This window comes from Neophocaena asiaeorientalis, unplaced genomic scaffold, assembly GCF_003031525.2.
Source record: "Neophocaena asiaeorientalis asiaeorientalis breed wild unplaced genomic scaffold, Neophocaena_asiaeorientalis_V1.1 scaffold123, whole genome shotgun sequence".
Taxonomy (NCBI): Eukaryota; Metazoa; Chordata; class Mammalia; order Artiodactyla; family Phocoenidae; genus Neophocaena; species Neophocaena asiaeorientalis.
Window position 1 is genome coordinate 15,449,456 of NW_020173666.1, and position 18,098 is coordinate 15,467,553.

The 18,098-nt window shown below is 38.9% G+C and overlaps 1 protein-coding gene across 1 annotated transcript in view; it reads right to left on the reverse strand.

Annotated features, from left to right (window-relative positions):
* The window catches only part of PRKN (parkin RBR E3 ubiquitin protein ligase), a 1,231,166-nt gene extending 1,217,633 nt beyond the window's left edge, over positions 1–13,533 (reverse strand). The window contains exon 1 of the mRNA XM_024747998.1: positions 13,427–13,533. Within this exon, the coding sequence (XP_024603766.1) occupies positions 13,427–13,433 (7 nt within the window). The 5' untranslated portion in view covers positions 13,434–13,533. The remainder of the gene's footprint in view (positions 1–13,426) is intronic.
* Between the last annotated feature and the right edge of the window lie 4,565 nt (positions 13,534–18,098).

Genomic DNA, 18,098 nt, shown 5'->3' on the forward strand with positions numbered 1-18,098 from the left:
GCCAATGGGGAGGGAAAGCAGGAAAAGTATGCAAGATTCAGGGAACAAAAGAGAAACATTTTATTTTCCATTGTCAAAAATCCTACACAAGCAAAGTATATAAGGTTCAAAGTTCAACTTCAGAAATGTAAAAAATAGATTCAAATGTCGCCAAGTGCTTTGTGTAGATTAAGTGCAAAGATTTGTCCATTATCTATTTTCTGTTAAAAGCAAAGGAACAACTTGAGAAAGAGGATGAAATAACAACTTAGAAGCAGAATTATAAAAATAGTTTAATGTCTAGACTTCTGATTGAGTATCAAACATGATCAGTAAATATTCTAGATTTACAACTCTACAATGTATATAATTTAAAAAACTGGGCTTAAAATTAGGAAAATTCACATTACTTTAGAAAGTAACTTCATATTCACTTGTCTCCATAATTCATTAAAATTAAATATAAATGGCTTTTGAGAACAACCACAGACATGAGTTTGATGGATTACCATTTCTCTGCCCCCACTGTGAGCCATGAGGAAAAGGTAGATATGTTTATTCATAAAGTTCTGTATCTTCATGGATAAGTGATGCTGCTGGCATATCCTGTTATTTAATTAAGTGGAGGCAGAATAAATGCCTGATGCAAGGCCACTGCTGGAGTTTGCTTGCTTACTGTAAACAGATACAAATATTTCAATACTACCCACCTTTTTTTTAAAAAAAGGTTAAAATTTAAACCTATCTTATAAATAACATGAAAGAACATCTTTAGAATAATTATGAAAAACAATCCAGCTGCAGGTCTTTGTCATATAACTAGGACTTTTGTATCATCCAGGGTCTCTATCTAGCAGGGCTGAGGAGGAGGTGAGTGAATACTCCATGCAGGGGACTGTATAGATGACATCAGAGTCAGTCAAACACAGAGAGCATGAAAACAAATCAATTTTTCCTATTAAAAAATCCCTCAGAATAAATAAAATGAATTCCTACCCAAATTAAATTGCCTTGAAGTTTTCTGTACAAGGCTGTAGGCATTATAAACACTCTTTGACTTTGGCCTGCCAGGTTTCCTCAATCAATCATGCAGTAGCCTAAAATTAAATTGAAATGATTGGATAAAGGAAAATCAAATATTTTAACATTTAGTTTCAGTAACGTGATTATGAAGCTTTTAGTGATATTGTAATTACTTTGAAGCTCTGAGCATATGTTTCTGAGAGTATTCCATGGAGAAAAGCTGCATTAGGGAAACAAGTAAATACAGACCCCAATAATGCAAAAATATATTTGTTATAAAGCTAAAAGCTAAAGGTTGGACAAGGGACAATGCATCCATGTAATTTATACTCTAAACATCCTGTGTAGAGTAACCACTTTAAAATTCCTGCTCATTCAAGAATTAAAATAATGTAATGGCTTCCCTCTAAGGGAAAGCATTAGAGAAGCAATAAAGAGAAACAACAGTAAAGGATGGGAGCAAAAAAGAAAAAAAAAGTCATCATCCTGTGAAAGCTCCAATTTTTTGCACAGAAAAATGTGACAGACTAAAATCTCTCTCCTAAAATTAATGAATCATCTTCTCAGAATATGAAACATTTTAATACACTTAGTATTTACCAAAATCAAAGCATATGTTACTACCCCTATTTGTTAATGCTTCATCCATTTCAGCACTTACTGGGATTATGCTGGGTTTGGGGGCCAGAGAGATAAATGGAATAAGGCCCCATCCCCAAGGCAAATGTCAGTAGCGACTGGATTATTTATTTAGGTACTTCAACCTCAGAAACAGGAAGGGAGATAGAAGACAAAACAAGAGAAAAGACAATGTCCTTTTCTCCAGTGATTCATACTTTCACTCATTCAACAATTATTTATTAAGTATAGACATACACCTTCCCTCAAGAATGAGGCAGGTAAGTAAACACACAACATTAAAATGGAATGAGATTAGGTCTTCAAATTTAACAGGAAAATGATTCCATCAAATAATCAGAAGTTACAAATCTTTTGAAGGATTTGTTTATTCTGATTATATCAAAGCATAGCTAATTGTCCTAATCACCTAAAGATCCTAAGTAGGAAGCAGTACACTGGACTCACAGCATTTAATTTGGCTGATGCCAATTTTATTTATTTTTTTTTTTATTTGTTTTTTATTATATATATTTTTTTGCAGTACGCGGGCCTCTCACTATTGTGGCCTCTCCCGTTGCGGAGCACAGGCTCCGGAGGCACAGGCTCAGCGGCCATGGCTCACGGGCCCAGCCGCTCTGCGGCATGTGGGATCTTCCCGGACCGGGGCACAAACCCGTGTCCGCTACATCAACAGGCGGACTCTCAACCACTGTGCCACCAGCGAAGCTCAATTTGTTTATTTTTAATTGGAATTCACTTCCCACTTTCAGCCACAGGTCCTGCTACTTCCTACTCTCTCAGAGGAGGCCTAATTCACAAAGTTATATTCACCTGACACTAACCACTGCAAGCTTTAAAGTTTGCTTTCTCTGCCCAAATGGGCCTTACAGTTCAACACAGTGTCCGTTTGTTGCAGAATGTTACTCGGGATAGACGAGATTAGTATTGTCATCATTTCTGTTAGCCAAAAGTAAATGAGTGACATTTAACATGGCCCTGCTGACAAAGCTATCATTCTAAAAAGAAATTTAAGCATGCCCATTCTTAGCATTAAGACCAAGTGGTTCCTCATTACTTACAGAACAAAACTCGAATTCTCCAGCAGGCCCTGACCCTCCTCACCCAGATTGCTCCTCACTTCCTACTCCACGCTTCTTACGCGGTAAAACCCTGTCAACTCCTCCTCCTCCCAAGGAGCACTACTCCTCCATAGAGTCTGCTTCCAAACCCCCATGCCTTACTGTTTGCACTCGGGAGATCACTCAGCCGGAAGGTCCAGCTCAAATACCACCTCTGTTCTGGAAGTTCCCCAGCTTTATCACACAAAAATACATGCTTCCATTATAGCTTCTGTTACTGCTGGTCATTGCTTTGCAGGTGTACACAGCATCTTCATGAAACTGTGACTTCCGCATTTAGTTTTGGAGACTCAGTGGTATCTCAGGTCATAACTTAGGGTCTCAATAAATGTTTATTGAAGTTAACATTTATTTTCTTCTTTTTTCCAATAAAAATGAACTTTTTCTTTTCTTACAAATCAAATTTTACATCTATTTAAAAAATGTATTCCATACTTCCTTTAGAGTTTCTCCTAACTGTACTAAATGCATAATGGAATTTTTTCCAAATATTTCAGCTAAAACTGCCTCATGAAAACAAATTCTATACTGACACCTTTTTAAAAATGAAGCAAATTAAGGCTGATTCTTTTTTTGCCCTTCATAACTTTACTAGAATTTATTTAAAACATCTCGGCTGTGTATTTCTAACCAAGTCAGATTAGTGATTATTTACAAAGAGCAGGACAATGTTAAACCATCCCACTGGAGCATTAGGTGTCTAACATTCATAGTGAACTGGCAAAACAGAAATCAAAATGTACACAAAATGGTTATTTGCTCCTACTTTGCCTGATCACGTGTTGTTGCGTGAAGTCGTATTTCTCTCAAAAGCATAACAAAGCTTCCCCTGCTCTACAGGATACAAATGAGCAACCTGGTACAGCAAATTACCCAGCTGTAATTCACCATTTCAGTCCTGGAGTGTGGACACATGTTCTTTTGGCACCTGGGAAAACTACCTTGAAAAGTGAGTTACGTCCTTGGCCAGCTTTATCAACTAGTCCACACACATACACATACACACACACACACACACACACACACACACACACTACTAGATTCCTCATGTGTAACATTATTGCATTGTGATTAAATGACCTCAGGAAAGGAAAAATCAAGTTATATAGCTGTCAATTCGATGTCCTGTATCCATCATCCTTACTTCATAATAAGACACTTTAACACCAGATTTCAAATGGTGAAGGCTTAATGGTGACTGTGGTAGGTTGAAAAGACCACCTCAAAATGTCCATAACCTAACCCCTGAAACCTGTAAATGTGACCTTATATGGCAAAAGGACCTTGCATATGCAATTAAATTAAGGATTTGGGGATGGGAGGTTATCTTGGTGGCCCCCAAATGTAATCACAAGTGTTCTTATAAGAGGCAGGCAAAGGGAGATTTGACTGCAGTAAAAGAGAAGGCAATATGACCACAGAAACAGAGACTGGAGTGAGGCAGCCAGGAGCCAAGGAGCCAGCACCCTGTAAAAATGGAAGAGGATTCTCCACTGAAGCTGCCAGAAGGAACTAGTCCTGCTAACAACTGGATTTTGGCCCCTTAAAACTCATTTTGGACTTGTGGCCTCCAGAACTGTAAGAGAATATATTTGTGTTGTTTTAAGCCACCAAACTTATGCTAACTTGTTATAGCAGCAATAGGAAGCTAATACAGTGATTGTATTGCCATGCCTCGATAGTGTATAATGTTATTGAAAAAAATGAAAAGTGAAATTATGGTACTAATATTTGTTTTTCTGAAAACGCTACTTTTATGACAAGAACATGAAATTACTACAAGTATGCTACCATTACTAATTTATTTGACAATTTGTCACAAAAGTGTAATCAGTTCTACATATATACCAACCAGTGATACATGTGTCCTATCCTTAAGACTAGGATTATAACACCATTGCTTTTTTTGTATTTCCAAAATACTACATGCTTAATGCTGAAGAGGTGAAAAAACTCAGAAAACCACAGTAAAAAAAAATCCCACGACCCAAAGATAATAATTTTGAGGTATACTTCCCAATATTTTTACATATATAAATAGCACTTAAAGCTACATAGTGAGAGACTGGGAGCAGCCAGAGCGCAGGGCGCGGAACCCTCAAGGCAGTGCCTGGCATATCAGACTCTGAACACTGGAGCCGGAGCCTAGAGCCGTGTGGCTGACAGGGTCTTGGTGCTACAGCCAGGTGTCAGGCCTGTGCCTCTGAGGTGGGAGAGCTGAGTTCAGGAGATTGGTCCACCAGAGACCTCCTGGCTCCACATAATATCAAACAGAGAAAGCTCTCAAAGAGATCTCCATCTCAACGTGAAGACCCAGCTCCATTCAATGAACAGCAAGCTACAGTGCTGGACACCCTATGCCAAACAACTAGCAAGACAGGAATACAACCCCACCCATTAGCAGGGAGGCTGCCTAAAATCATAATAAGGTCACAGACACCCCAAACACACTATTGGACATGGTCCTGCCCACCAGAAATTGAAGATCCAGCCTCATCCACCAGAACACAGGCACTAGTCCCCTCCACCAGGAAGCCTACACAACCCACTGAACCAACATTAGCCAGTGGGGGCAGACACCGAAAACAACGGGAACTACAACCTGCAGCCTGCGAAAAGGAGACCCCGAACACAGTAAGTTAAGCAAAATGAGAAGACAGAGAAATACACAGCAGATGAAGGAGCAAGGTAAAAACCCACCAGACCAAACAAATGCAGAGGAAATAGGCAGTCTACCTGAAAAAGAATTCAGAGTAATGATAGTAAAGATGATCCAAAATCTGGGAAATACAATGGAGAAAATACAAGAAACGTTTAACAGGGACCTAGAAGAACTAAAGAGCAAACAAACAATGATGAACAACAATATAAACGAAATTTAAAATTCTCTACCAGGAATCAATAGCAGAAAAACTGAGGCAGAAGAATGGATAAGTGGCCTGGAAGATAAAATAGTGGAAATAACTACTGCAGAGCAGTAGAAAGAAAAAAGAATGAAAACAATTGAGGACAGTCTCAGAGACCTCTGGGACAACATTAAACACACCAACATTCGAATTATAGGGGTCCCAGAAGAAGAAGAGACAAAGAAAGGGACTGAGAAAATATCTGAAGAGATTATAGTTGAAAGCTTCCCTAATATGGGAAAGGAAAAAGTTAATCAAGTCCAGGAAGCATACAGAGTCCCATACAGGATAAATCCAAGAAGGAAAACGCCAAGACACATATTAATCAAACTATCAAAAATTAAATACAAAGAAAAAATATTAAAAGCAACAAGGGAAAAACAACAAATAACATACAAGGGACTCTCCATAAGGTTAACAATTGATCTTTCAGCAGGAACTCTGCAAGCCAGAGGGAGTGGCAGGACATATTTAAAGTGATGAAAGGGAAGAACCTACAACTAAGATTACTCTATCCAGCAAGGATCTGATTCAGATTCAACAAAGAAATTAAAACCTTTATAGACAAGCAAAAGCTGAGAGAATTCAGCACCACCAAACCAGCTCTACAGCAAATGCTAAAGGAACTTCTCTAGGCAGGAAACACAAGAGAAGGAAAAGACCTACAAGAAAACCCAAACCCAAAACAATTAAGAAAATGGTCATAGGAACATACGTATCGGTAACTACCTTAAATGTAAATGGATGAATGGATAAAGATGTGGCACATATATACAGTGGAATACTACTCAGCCATAGAAAGAAACAAAATTGAGTTATTTGTAGTGAGGTGGATGGACCTAGAGTCTGTAATACAGAGTGAAGTAAGTCAGAAAGAGAAGAACAAATACCGTATGCTAACACATATATATGGAATGTAAAAAAGAAAAAAAAAAAGATTCTGAAGAACCCAGGGGCAGGACAGGAATAAAGACACAGATGTAGAGAATGCACTTGAGGACACAGGGAGGGGGACCGGTAAGCTGGGACGAAGTGAGAGAGTGGCATGGGCTTATATATACTGCCAAATGTAAAACAGATAGCTAGTGAGAAGCAGCTGCATAGCACAGGGAGATCAGCTCCGTGCTTTGTGACCACCTAGAGGGGTGGGATAGGGAGGGTGGGAAGTAGGGAGACGCAAGAGGGAGGAGATATGGGGATATATGTATATGTATAGCTGATTCACTTTATTATAAAGCAGAAACGAGGGGCTTCCCTGGTGGCGCAGTGGTTAAGAATCCGCCTGCCATTGCAGGGGACACGGGTTCCAGCCCTGGTCCGGGAAGATCCCACATGCCGCGGAGCAATTAAGCCCGTGTGTCACAATTACTAAGCTTGCGCTCTAGAGCCCGCGTGCTAAACTACTGAAGCCCACTGGCCGCAACTAGAGAAAGCCTGCGCGCAGCAACACAGACCCAACGCAGCCAAAAATAAATAAATAAATCAGAAACTAACACACCATTGTAAAGCAATTATACTCCAATAAAGATGTTTTTTAAAAACAGCTATCTAGTTCTCATTTATGCTAAGACAGTTCTTATATTAATTTAAAAAAATCTTTCTTAACTATTAAAGAATTCACACATATTTATCAATCTTAGGTCATTAATGTTAATCATCCTGTTGTCAACATTTGTTGAGGACAAAAAAAAAAGAAATCATGTCACCCCAGAAACCAGACCTCAAATGGCATTTCCACCCTTCTCTGACTAACTTTACCTGCATAACTTGCATTCTACTGGGCATAATATGATTAAATTGAGTACAGTAGCCAGAAGAGATGTTTAAAAATTTATACACGAATAATTGTGACAACCATAACTGGACTCAACAGAGAAGTTCCTTAGATGTTAAAACCCAAGTACAAATAATTCTAGAGCGTCCCCTCACCGCCCCCCCCAAAAAAGAGTTATAAAACGCGTTGCAGTACTAAACAGTACCCAATTGCCAGGGTATAAAGGCGAGGATACAGACCCCGTGTGAAACTCCAGCAATATAAACTATGAATAAGATAATCTGATGACTTTCTTGAAATCAAGCTGATGGGGAAAAAAATTCAATACATTTGATAAGAAAATGTGCATGTAGTAAGAAACGTACAAACACACACACACATACATGCACACACAGAGGCAATAAAAAAAGAAGAAAACTCTAGAGAGGACCATAATAAAGGAAGAAATTCCCTTACCTACCACTGACTGGGCATGTCACCAGTTCCTCAATAAACAACAGTAGGAAGCAAATATCAGACCTCCACTATATATCCCTTTCTGTTTATATCATATAACTATGTCCAAACTGACTGCACAGTAAAACACACACAATTCCCATCCAACAGTATGAATTCAAGCCATCCTCATTTAAAAACATCTTTAGACATTGTCACACATATATCCAGACTTAGTGGATGCCAACCGACTTGTGCAGTCTACATCTGCTTGTGATCAGCATCCCAGATAAGCAGCAACTCAGATAATGCTGCTCCAGTTGTGTTTAAATCTGTACCTCTCACTCCCTGAGGAGTCACCAGGGAGCTGGAAAGGACTTCAAGCCATAGTTCACAGGTAGAGAGAAGACCTAGAGCATGAATTGTTATTATTAAGTCTTTATTTCTCCAGACAAGTAAGCTTAAATCCTGCCCTATCCTCAAGCCAGTCCAAGCTTCCTCAATCCCCAAAACTCTGGCTCAAGGGAAAAAATGTAATCAGGACCAGATTCCCCTCAAAACAAAATGCATTTGCTGGGCCTACGAGTAGTTTTACTGCAGACAACTCCCTGTCAAGAGAATGTCTATGGGAAAAGCCATGGTGGTCCTGATTTGTTTAGTCACGCAATTCCAGTCATGACCCTCAGGAACACTTGTATAACCAACCAAGCCCTGTGGAAACCCCAGAAGCAAGCAAGGAAAGAGTTCACCTCTTTAATTAGTCAGAAAGCAGCTGCTTCTGTGAGCTAAGGAATGAAACATTAAAAGTCCAGCTTCTGACAAAAGCAAAGAGTGCAGGGAAGAAGAAAATGAGGGAAGGAAAAAGGGAGAGTACAGGTAGACGCTACAACCAAAGGTTCACCTCCGAAACACACACATTACAAACCTCAGTCCCATTTCTCCATGTTAATACTGAGTGAATTTCAGGTGTCTAATTCCTGTCTTTCCATGTTCTGGAAAATGGATCTACTCTGAATAAGCTTAAAAATGACGATGTAACTGCAAAGGGCTTCATCTCAGGTAATATTATTTATTCACTGAAAGTTCAAAAAACACTTAATAGTAGGAATAACTGGTGCATTCATCAATTACATGGATAAATAATGAACATGTTTCAATTGGAACACCAGTATTAGTTCCCTAATCACCACTTTTTTCCCCTAATTTGATAGGGGTGGGGGTTTAAGGGATGGGGAAGGTTGCTATGTGCTGTACACAGAGATTCTTCTCACTTCTGATGTGAAGGGCTCTAAAATTATCCTTTATGGGGAACCCTATTCAAGTCTTACAGTAAGAGTCAACTGGAGAAATCATCAAGAACCCATCAACACTCTTAAAAATACAAATGTCCTAAGATGGTCTCAATACATGACCAAGCATATAAGTAAATAAGACAGGAAGGTGAGCTGCAACATAAATCTCTTTCTTTAATATTAAAAAATTTAAGAAAGAAACCGTTCAGATTACTACAAAGAAGCATTTAAAATAAGCTCATTAAATGAAAATTAAAACTGAAACACTATATAAGCACTGGGCCACAATTAAAGGCTGAAGAAACAGCAGGTAAGAAACAATTTCCACTGATCAAGAAACTAAAAGCTAACAGAATAAAGTATTCTGCGTTGAAACTGCTTTCATGAATATGAAACATTACCAAGTAAGAAGAACCTTCTTTTCTGAATTTTTCAAAGAAGCTTTGGAGGTAGAAATAGATTTGCATATCTTAATACAAAGTACTTTCATTGTATCATTTTCAAGCAATGAAGCCATGAGGTTTCAAAAAAATGTAGACTTCAAAAAAATCCTTAGAAATAGTTCCAAAGTTGAAAAGGGCATAGAGTCATCATTCTAGAGCCTTTGGACCCAAAGAAGAACTGTACATAATTACATGAAATCTATGCAAAAACTTAGAACTTCTTTTGTGACACAATTGTACCTCATTATAAACAGCTTTCAGAGCCTACATTGGGTACTTAGATGCAGGGTCACTTCTCATCTAAAATTATTGAAATGGCAGAGCAAGTAGCAGTAGACAGTATATTTAACTAAAATATAAATTCTGAGACTTTAAAATTCACTGCATACAAGCTTTAAAACAAATATGCAGATTTGTGGGCAAACAGTACAGTGAGACTGTACATTCATGACGGTGGGGTGTTGTTTTTTGTTTTTTGTTTTTTTTAACTTATGTATCCCTGGCACCTGGAACAGTACTGGGCACACAGTAGATACTCAATTATTGAATCTGCTTTCATGAAAATAAAGCATTATAAAATGAGAAGTGAAGGTTGTGAAGGTTTTTTCTTCATGAGATTCATTTAAAAAAGTAAAATATACTGTTCTTCATCTATCAGAAAGACAAAAATAAAAAATGTTATGGTACACAGAGGGAACGTGGACACTCTTATAAACACTGTTGAAGGGGAAGGGGGGCAGGGCCGTTAAGGACACTTGTACACCTTGTGCACTGTTCGAAGGCAATGTCTTTGGAGAGAGAGGGGAAACCCAGTAGGTGCTTTGCTGTTGAATGCTGGGTCAGTTCTGGGAAGGATGTCTTTTTGTAATTTTTCAGCTCAGAGGAGTAGGACAGCTCTTTGCTACCTTGTTATGGCAGATAGAAATGTAAAACAGCGTAATTTATTTTAAACAATTTGGAAATCCCTAGCAAAATTCAAAGTCTACAAACCCTTTAGCTAGAAAATCCACTTAGAAACTGTAATAATATTTTTACTTTACATATAGGCTTACATATGCAAATGAAATGATATGGACACAAACCTTCCTGATGACAGCAACTGTCTGTAAACCTACTGTATGCTCATTTATTGGAGAGTACCTGCATAAGTTATGTACATCCACTAAATACTAGACAGGAATCACTGTAGGGTGGATCTGTACATGCAGGTTTGTAAGTCTTCTAAGAGATGTTAAGTTAAACAAGATACAGAAGAGATTATGTTCTAATTATTTTTTAAATCACTCAAAAATCATTTTAAGACATTGGGTTTGAATTTCAAAATTGGCAACATGGTTATATATATATATCCATGCACTTTAACATCTGATACTACTTAAATACCTAAATCCAGTTCTATACAACATACATATAGAATATACCACAAATATTACTATTAAAATTCAATTTTAAACACACAAAAATGGTAATTTTAAAAAAGGGTGAAATATAATTTTAAGAGAGGTACCAAAAATTACATTTTTCTAAGTTGAATTCTCTTAAGTTTTTCTTATGCTTTATATTATCTTAACATCCTCTCCATATTTCTCAAAACGTCATAATTTTTCACCCACTTAAATTATATTTCTATAGCTGTCTGAGTCAGGGCATTTAACATATTAATCATAATCTAACTGGAAAATGTAAGTACTTTTGAAACTGTCTCTGTGCCAAGAAAGAATCCTGAATTTTGAGAAAGCAAAAAAAGATAATTTTACTGGTAGTGAAGCAACAGTCAATCCCCCTTACTCCTATTCTACCAAGAAATGCAATTTTTGTTTTTCCTTAAAAGTGAGCTGAGATTTACATAAAGTAGAAGAGTACTGTTAGCTTTAAAGAATGTGTAGCAATTAAAGACAGCATAGGCACAAAAGGGGCAAGTTCTGAGCAGCACACGTCTTTAACAAAAATAAAATAGTCCCCAGATATATATTAACATATATTTTAATCTCCAGTATATCACTGGATATAGACTATAAATAAGGCCTTTCCTGGCTCCAAAGTTTAGTCAGAAACGGGAAATATCACTCCAAGATTTTCCTTCAATTGCTCCCACTTTCACTTACCTTTGGCATTATTCAACTGAACCAACTCCAAAATTGGCAATTAAGATTTTTATTAAAATGTACCCATTGACCGAATTAGGCAATGCAAGTAGTTGACTAGCTGTATAATTTATTGTACATTGTCCACATGGTTTTAACAAGTACTTTTCCTGGGAGGGAGCATGGATTTATTTATGTTGTAATACACTTATTTGCACTGTGTCAGACAATAGCTGGAGTATGAGAAAGAACACTTTTAAAAATCCACCTTACATTCTCCACATCACTACCAGTTATTAATAAATGTCTAATCATCAAATCTAAAGATAATACGCTTCCTTCCTGTGTTCCTAAATCCCAAACAAACTAAACTGCATAAACATAGTTCATTCTAACAAAGTTATCTATATAATCGTCTATTAGATAACAATTTAGAATTAAGTGATGATTTTTAGATCTTAAATTCTTGCCTGTATATAGCTTCACCAACAATCACACCATGCTAGAAAGGTAAGAAAAATTGGACAACGTCCTTAGGTTTTATCATTGTTGCAAACACAGTGTCAGTTAGCTGGCATGATTCTCCTAGTGACGGATAAAACGTTTTACACTTCAACATTCGTTTAATAAATAAAAGATGTAAGTTTTATCAGTGCATACAAACTTACATATTTTTAAAAATCACCTTCTATCTCCTTGGATAGATGACATCTGACTTCAGATGTACCTGCGTTTTGTAAGTGGTGCCCATTCAAGAATAATCCCCAAATAAACTCACCAAACCAATACATGATCTACAGGAAATCTGTCATAATAATCTCCCCAAACATCAATGTTTTGTAATCACACTGTGCGTTTCCATTAATTTTCAGAGATAACCCTTAAAATAACTTTTGGCTTAACAATCCTGGAAGACAGGAACTTTTCTAATCTTACATATTACAGGGTTTATAAGAACTCTAACAGCCACTCCCAAAGCTTTATTCACATAAATGCACCTAGGGCCTTCTGTGTATAAAAAAAAGTGGTTTTTTTGTTTTTTTGTTTTGTTTTGTTTTTGCAAAATGAATCGTTAGTTCGCTATGCGAAAGTTTTGATCCTTGTTATCACTGACTCAATTATTCTTTCAACTCATACCTCTAGGGAGAGATTTAGAAGACAAAACCCAAGGGAGCAAGAAGTTTAAATCCATCTGCAGGAATTTGTTTTGACCTCAACCATCGTCCCTAGGCACTGTCCATTAGAGCTTAGCGCTTCGCGAGCGTTTCCCTTAAAGAGTTCTCCGGAGAGTGGGTCCCAATCTGTCCTAAGCGACAAGACCGCCTCCCAAGCGCCCTGAGGGACGGAAACCGGGGCGGAAGGCGGGGCCTTCCCACAGCCCCTAGAGGTCCGGCGGGCTGTGCGCTCGCTGACAGACCGCGGGACGCAGCCTTCGCCTCGGGCAGCGCCGAGGCGCACGCCAGGGTCCCTCGCCAAGTTGGCTCCAGGGGGAAGCCCGTCAAACGAGGGCCGGGTGGGGGCTTAGGACACACACACACTTATTCTCCAGGGCCACGGCGGGCACCGGGGAGCCGGCGGCGCAGGCTGAGGATGGCGCGGACACCGACACCCTGCCACGGACAGCGGACGCGGGCAGCACCCCGGCGTCCCTGTCAGCCGAGGCCCGGCGCGGCGCAACAGCTGGGCGCGAGGCGGCGCAGAGAGGCTGTACCTGTCAGGTACCCACGTACCTATCATGGCCACTGGGCAGTTGGAGGCTGCCGGGCGAGCAAGGGCCTACACGCACGCCGGCGGCCGCCTGCGCCTCACACGAGCGACACTCCCGGGTTAAATCGTGCTGGAAGCCTGTGCCCCGCGCCGGCTCGTGGGGGCGCGCATGCGCAAAGGGGGCTTAGCCCGAGGCCTTCTGGGAGTCGTAGTTTTAATGCGTAGTCTCTCCTCAGGTCGGTCGCTGCCGCCCCCGCCCGCCGCCCTTCCGGCCTGAGGCCTAGGAAACGTCCGTCACAGAGAGGCAGGGTCATTCGGCCGCAGTGTTGACGTGTCGCTTAGCAACCGGGAGGGTTACCTTTGGAAGCTTGTTGCGGCTCTAGCCTCTGTCCTGCCCTCTTCCCGCCCCTCCCCTCCCCTCAACTCCCTTCACCTGGGAGCTGCCAAACATCTGGATCAACTTGGGCACTACGAGGGCGTGAAATTCTACCAGTAACGCGCCTTTTTACATTTTTTCCCGACCTCCTTCTCACATCCGTAAAACTCACTGATTCTTTTACTACACGTTTTATGAGAACAAGACATTTTCTAGGAAGATGGTGGCAGAAAAAGAGACCCTGAGCTTAAACAAATGCCCAGACAAGATGCCGAAGAGGACCAAGCTGCCGCTCCCGGTGCACCAGCCTCACTCCCTGGTTTCTGAGGGCTTCACAGTCAAAGCCATGATGAAAAACTCAGTCGTAAGTGATCTTCCTGAATTGAATGTACTCGCTCCGAATCAGGGGACACCAGGTTGTAGAGGATGGCTAGCCCTAGGATGGATTCTGAGCCCATATCTAGGGTGGTCTTTGCCAAAAATGGCAATTACTCGGCCAGTAACAGACGGTGCCCAATAGAGTGTGGAGGTCCAGGCTAGGCTGCTAGAAGGGATCTCGGGCAGCTGACGTACTGTGCCCGTTTCTAAGCACCTTCCTAATAACTCACGGTTTCTAGACCACCTAAATTTACTCTTAAGCTATTTACACAAAGAAGAAAGATCCCCTTTACTTATTGATTCCTAAACTGTGTCACTCAGCAAAAGGCCTTATAGAAGGAGAGTTCTTAGAAATCATAAACTCTCTTGCAAAATTTAACATGTGCTGATGTACAGCTGGGAACATAAACTCATTAATTAACAGTAAGAAATTTCATCAATCAACCTAGAAATTTTTAGAATATCCTAGCATTTCTTCTAACAACACTCTCACAAAATCGCATGTTAGAGTCCTAAAAGGCAACTTAATAAGAAGTCTATTTCCAGATAGATCTTTTAAGCTATTAATTTTAAACAATCCAAGCTTCTGTTCAAGTATCTCTGCCTATTAATACAATTCATATGTCATTTCTACTGTTTTGTGGTAGTAAAAATCAACTATTCTCAATATTCTCAATAGTTTCCTTAGGAGGAAAAGTTTTAAACTGCACACAAATGGTTTGGGTTCGTGCATGATAGTTTAAAAAAAAAAACTTTTAATTTGGTATACTACACCAGGTTTTACTACTGAGTAAGCACTTGTCTGTGAATGAGATATTCAATAATAAATGCAGCTTTCAAATTTGTATAATTTACACTCTGGGAGGATCTGACTTATTGTAGAGCAACTCATTATGTTAAATGAAGAGCATTGCTTTCCAGTGTCACATTATTCGTTTTACATAAATGTTGCAAACCTAATACCTTATTCCTAAACCACATCCTTAAAATACAGGAATGAAACAGATCACCTTTAGATGCTGAGGCCAGATTGCCATGTTGCTACACAAAATGAAATTCTGGTTATCAGAATGTATGTCAGTTGAATTGCAATAGTTAAAATTCTTAGAAATAGGCTAAAACTTTCTGCTTGTTGAAACTGCAGTCCTTTTGCATATATATGTGGTCATGGGAGTCAATATGACTCATTTATCAGCAACACAGAATACCATAACATTCAAGCTAATTATTTCTTTTTTTCTTCTAAACTTTGTATATATGATTATAATTTTAGTGATTTTTTTCAATGTTATATTTCTTCAAAGACATGTAAAAAATTGGTCAGATTCTTTTTTTTCTAAACCTATATTTATAATCACGTTTTCTTTTTAAAAAACATAGCTTTGCGCCTAAAGTCATAATTCTGGAAAATCAAGTATTTCAGTACTGACAAATGTAACAAATATGCTTACAAGACTCAAACAAAAAAATCGATTATGAAGCAGCCTTCATTATAAACAACTTATTTGAGATAAATTATCTTTTTGTTTCCATATACTTAAGGAAAATCCCTTAGTGTAATATTTATGTCTCCTTCGGGATCCTCAAAAGAGGATGAGTCATTCTTTCACTTCATTTAGTGGAAATCATAATTGTTAGATGCGAACATTATTCATCCATTCATTCATTCAGTCAACAATAGTTTTTTTGTTTGATTGTTTTTTGTTTGTTTTTTTAAATCTGAGAACTTGCTCAGCATAGATCTGGGGATTTGGGATCAGCAAAACAAAGTCTGAGTCCTTAAAACTCCAAGGAGAGCCACCACTAACAGCAATGGTCAAGTCTTGATAAAAGAGAGAGACTGTTTATACAAACTAACTTCAGTGGTACAGGAAATAAAACCCTTCCTTTTCGTATCCAATATTAACATTTCAACATTTCTGCCCTCGACAGTGTAGACCTTTCAGCATTACATGGTCAAAACACCCCTCTTTCCTAAGGTTTATTTCTATTCAGAAAATATGCCAATCTCCAGCTTTTCTTTTCTTTTTTTTAACATCTTTACTGGAGTATAATTGCTTTACAATGGTGTGTTAGTTTCTGCTTTATAACAAAGTGAATCAGTTATACATATACATATGTTCCCATATCTCTTCCCTCTTGTGTCTCCCTCCCTCCCACCCTCCCTATCCCACCCCTCTAGGTGGTCACAAAGCACCGAGCTGATCTCCCTGTGCTATGCGGCTGCTTCTCACATGTATATATGTCCATGCCACTCTCTCATTTCGTCCCAGCTTACCCTTCCCCCCCACCATGTCCTCAAGTCCATTCTCCATATCTGTGTCTTTATTCCTGTCCCACCCCTAGGTTCTTCAGAACCATTTTTGTTTTTTGTTTTTTTTTAGATTCCATATATATGCATTAGCATACGGTATTTGTTTTTCTCTTTCTGACTTACTTCACTCTGTGTGACAGTCTCTATGTCCATCCACCTGACTACAAATAACTCAATTTCGTTTCTTTTTGTGGCTGAGTAATATTCCATTGTATATATGTGCCACATCTTCTTTATCCATTCATCTGTACTGCGCCACCAAGGAAGCCCTGTCCAGCTTTTCTTAATTGCAACTCCTTGTTCCAAAAGCCAACCCTCAAACCACTTTTCTAGTGTTAGGGCTTGCCATCAGTTCCTCTTTCCAACACTCACTAATTAAATAAGTCACCATTCCATTGCACTTCCCCAAAAGACTTGTAGAACTATATCCTAAGGAGGTATATGGAGACTCCCAATGTTTCACTGAGGGTGCTTTAGTAATATAAGTATACAAGCTTGATCATAGACAGATATGATCTGGTGGGCTGTGCAAGCCGAAATCCTTAAACAGTCATAATCTATGTATGTGAATGCAAAATTATTTACAAAATAATGATAAATGTAAGTAGCTAGTTTGTTTTTTTAAAGCCCGATGTCAAGTGTTCTTCAACTGTAAGTAATTCCTTTACTTTACCTATGCGAAATTGTTGTTGCATTCTGTATAGAAACAAGCAATGAGAAGTCCTGCAATCAGAGAATAATAATCAAATTCATATTATTATAATGTTTGACTCAAAAGAATGATAGGAGATGCAGAATTTGAAGATTTCCTAGTTTATTTTCCCTTTAAAAGGCCTTGTTTGTGATCTGATAGAACCTATAACCAGAAACCAGTAACCCAGTGTTGTATTGGCTTCTTCTCAACAGATGGTAGTTGCTTTCTGTGCTAACCTACCTTATCATAAAGCAAGTTAGGATATGGGCCCAAGGTTATGATGAATGAGATGTTGACTTCAACTGAAGCTTTATACTACATCTTTCCTTTTCAGTAGACTATAGATGTTTTATGCTCAAAGTTTATGGGAATGGGAGAAATAATTCTTTAATATTACTTTATTTATATAGAAACTTTTATGCTTACTAATTCATTCAACACATAGGAGCAATGGTCAGTATTTATAAATTATATATTAAGATATCGATTTGGCTGCTGTAACGGTGACCAAATAACAATAGTTTAACTAAGATGGAAGTTCTCTCAGAGTCCAAGTTTGTAGGCAATTCATGGAGACTGGGCACCACTTCCCCATGAGATAGGTCCAGGGACTTAGGAGCCTTGTATATTCTTATTTTGCATCCTGCAGGGTGATGCCCTGAGTCCAGGTGAGCTCACCATCACCAGGGTCAAATCCCTACTCTCAGGATGGAGGAAATAAGAAACAGAGTGCTTCCTTTTATGAGCATGACCCAGACACAGCACCCCACTTTCATTCACATCCCACTGGCCAGAGTTTAGTCATAGGCCTATATTTTCCCTTTTTGCAAAAGCCTATGAAAGACTGACCCTTGCAGCAACTCTAGGGCCCCCATACCTGTTCCTTCAGGAAAAGGGCTAAGAGTTATATCGTTCCAAAAGAGCATAATCTCC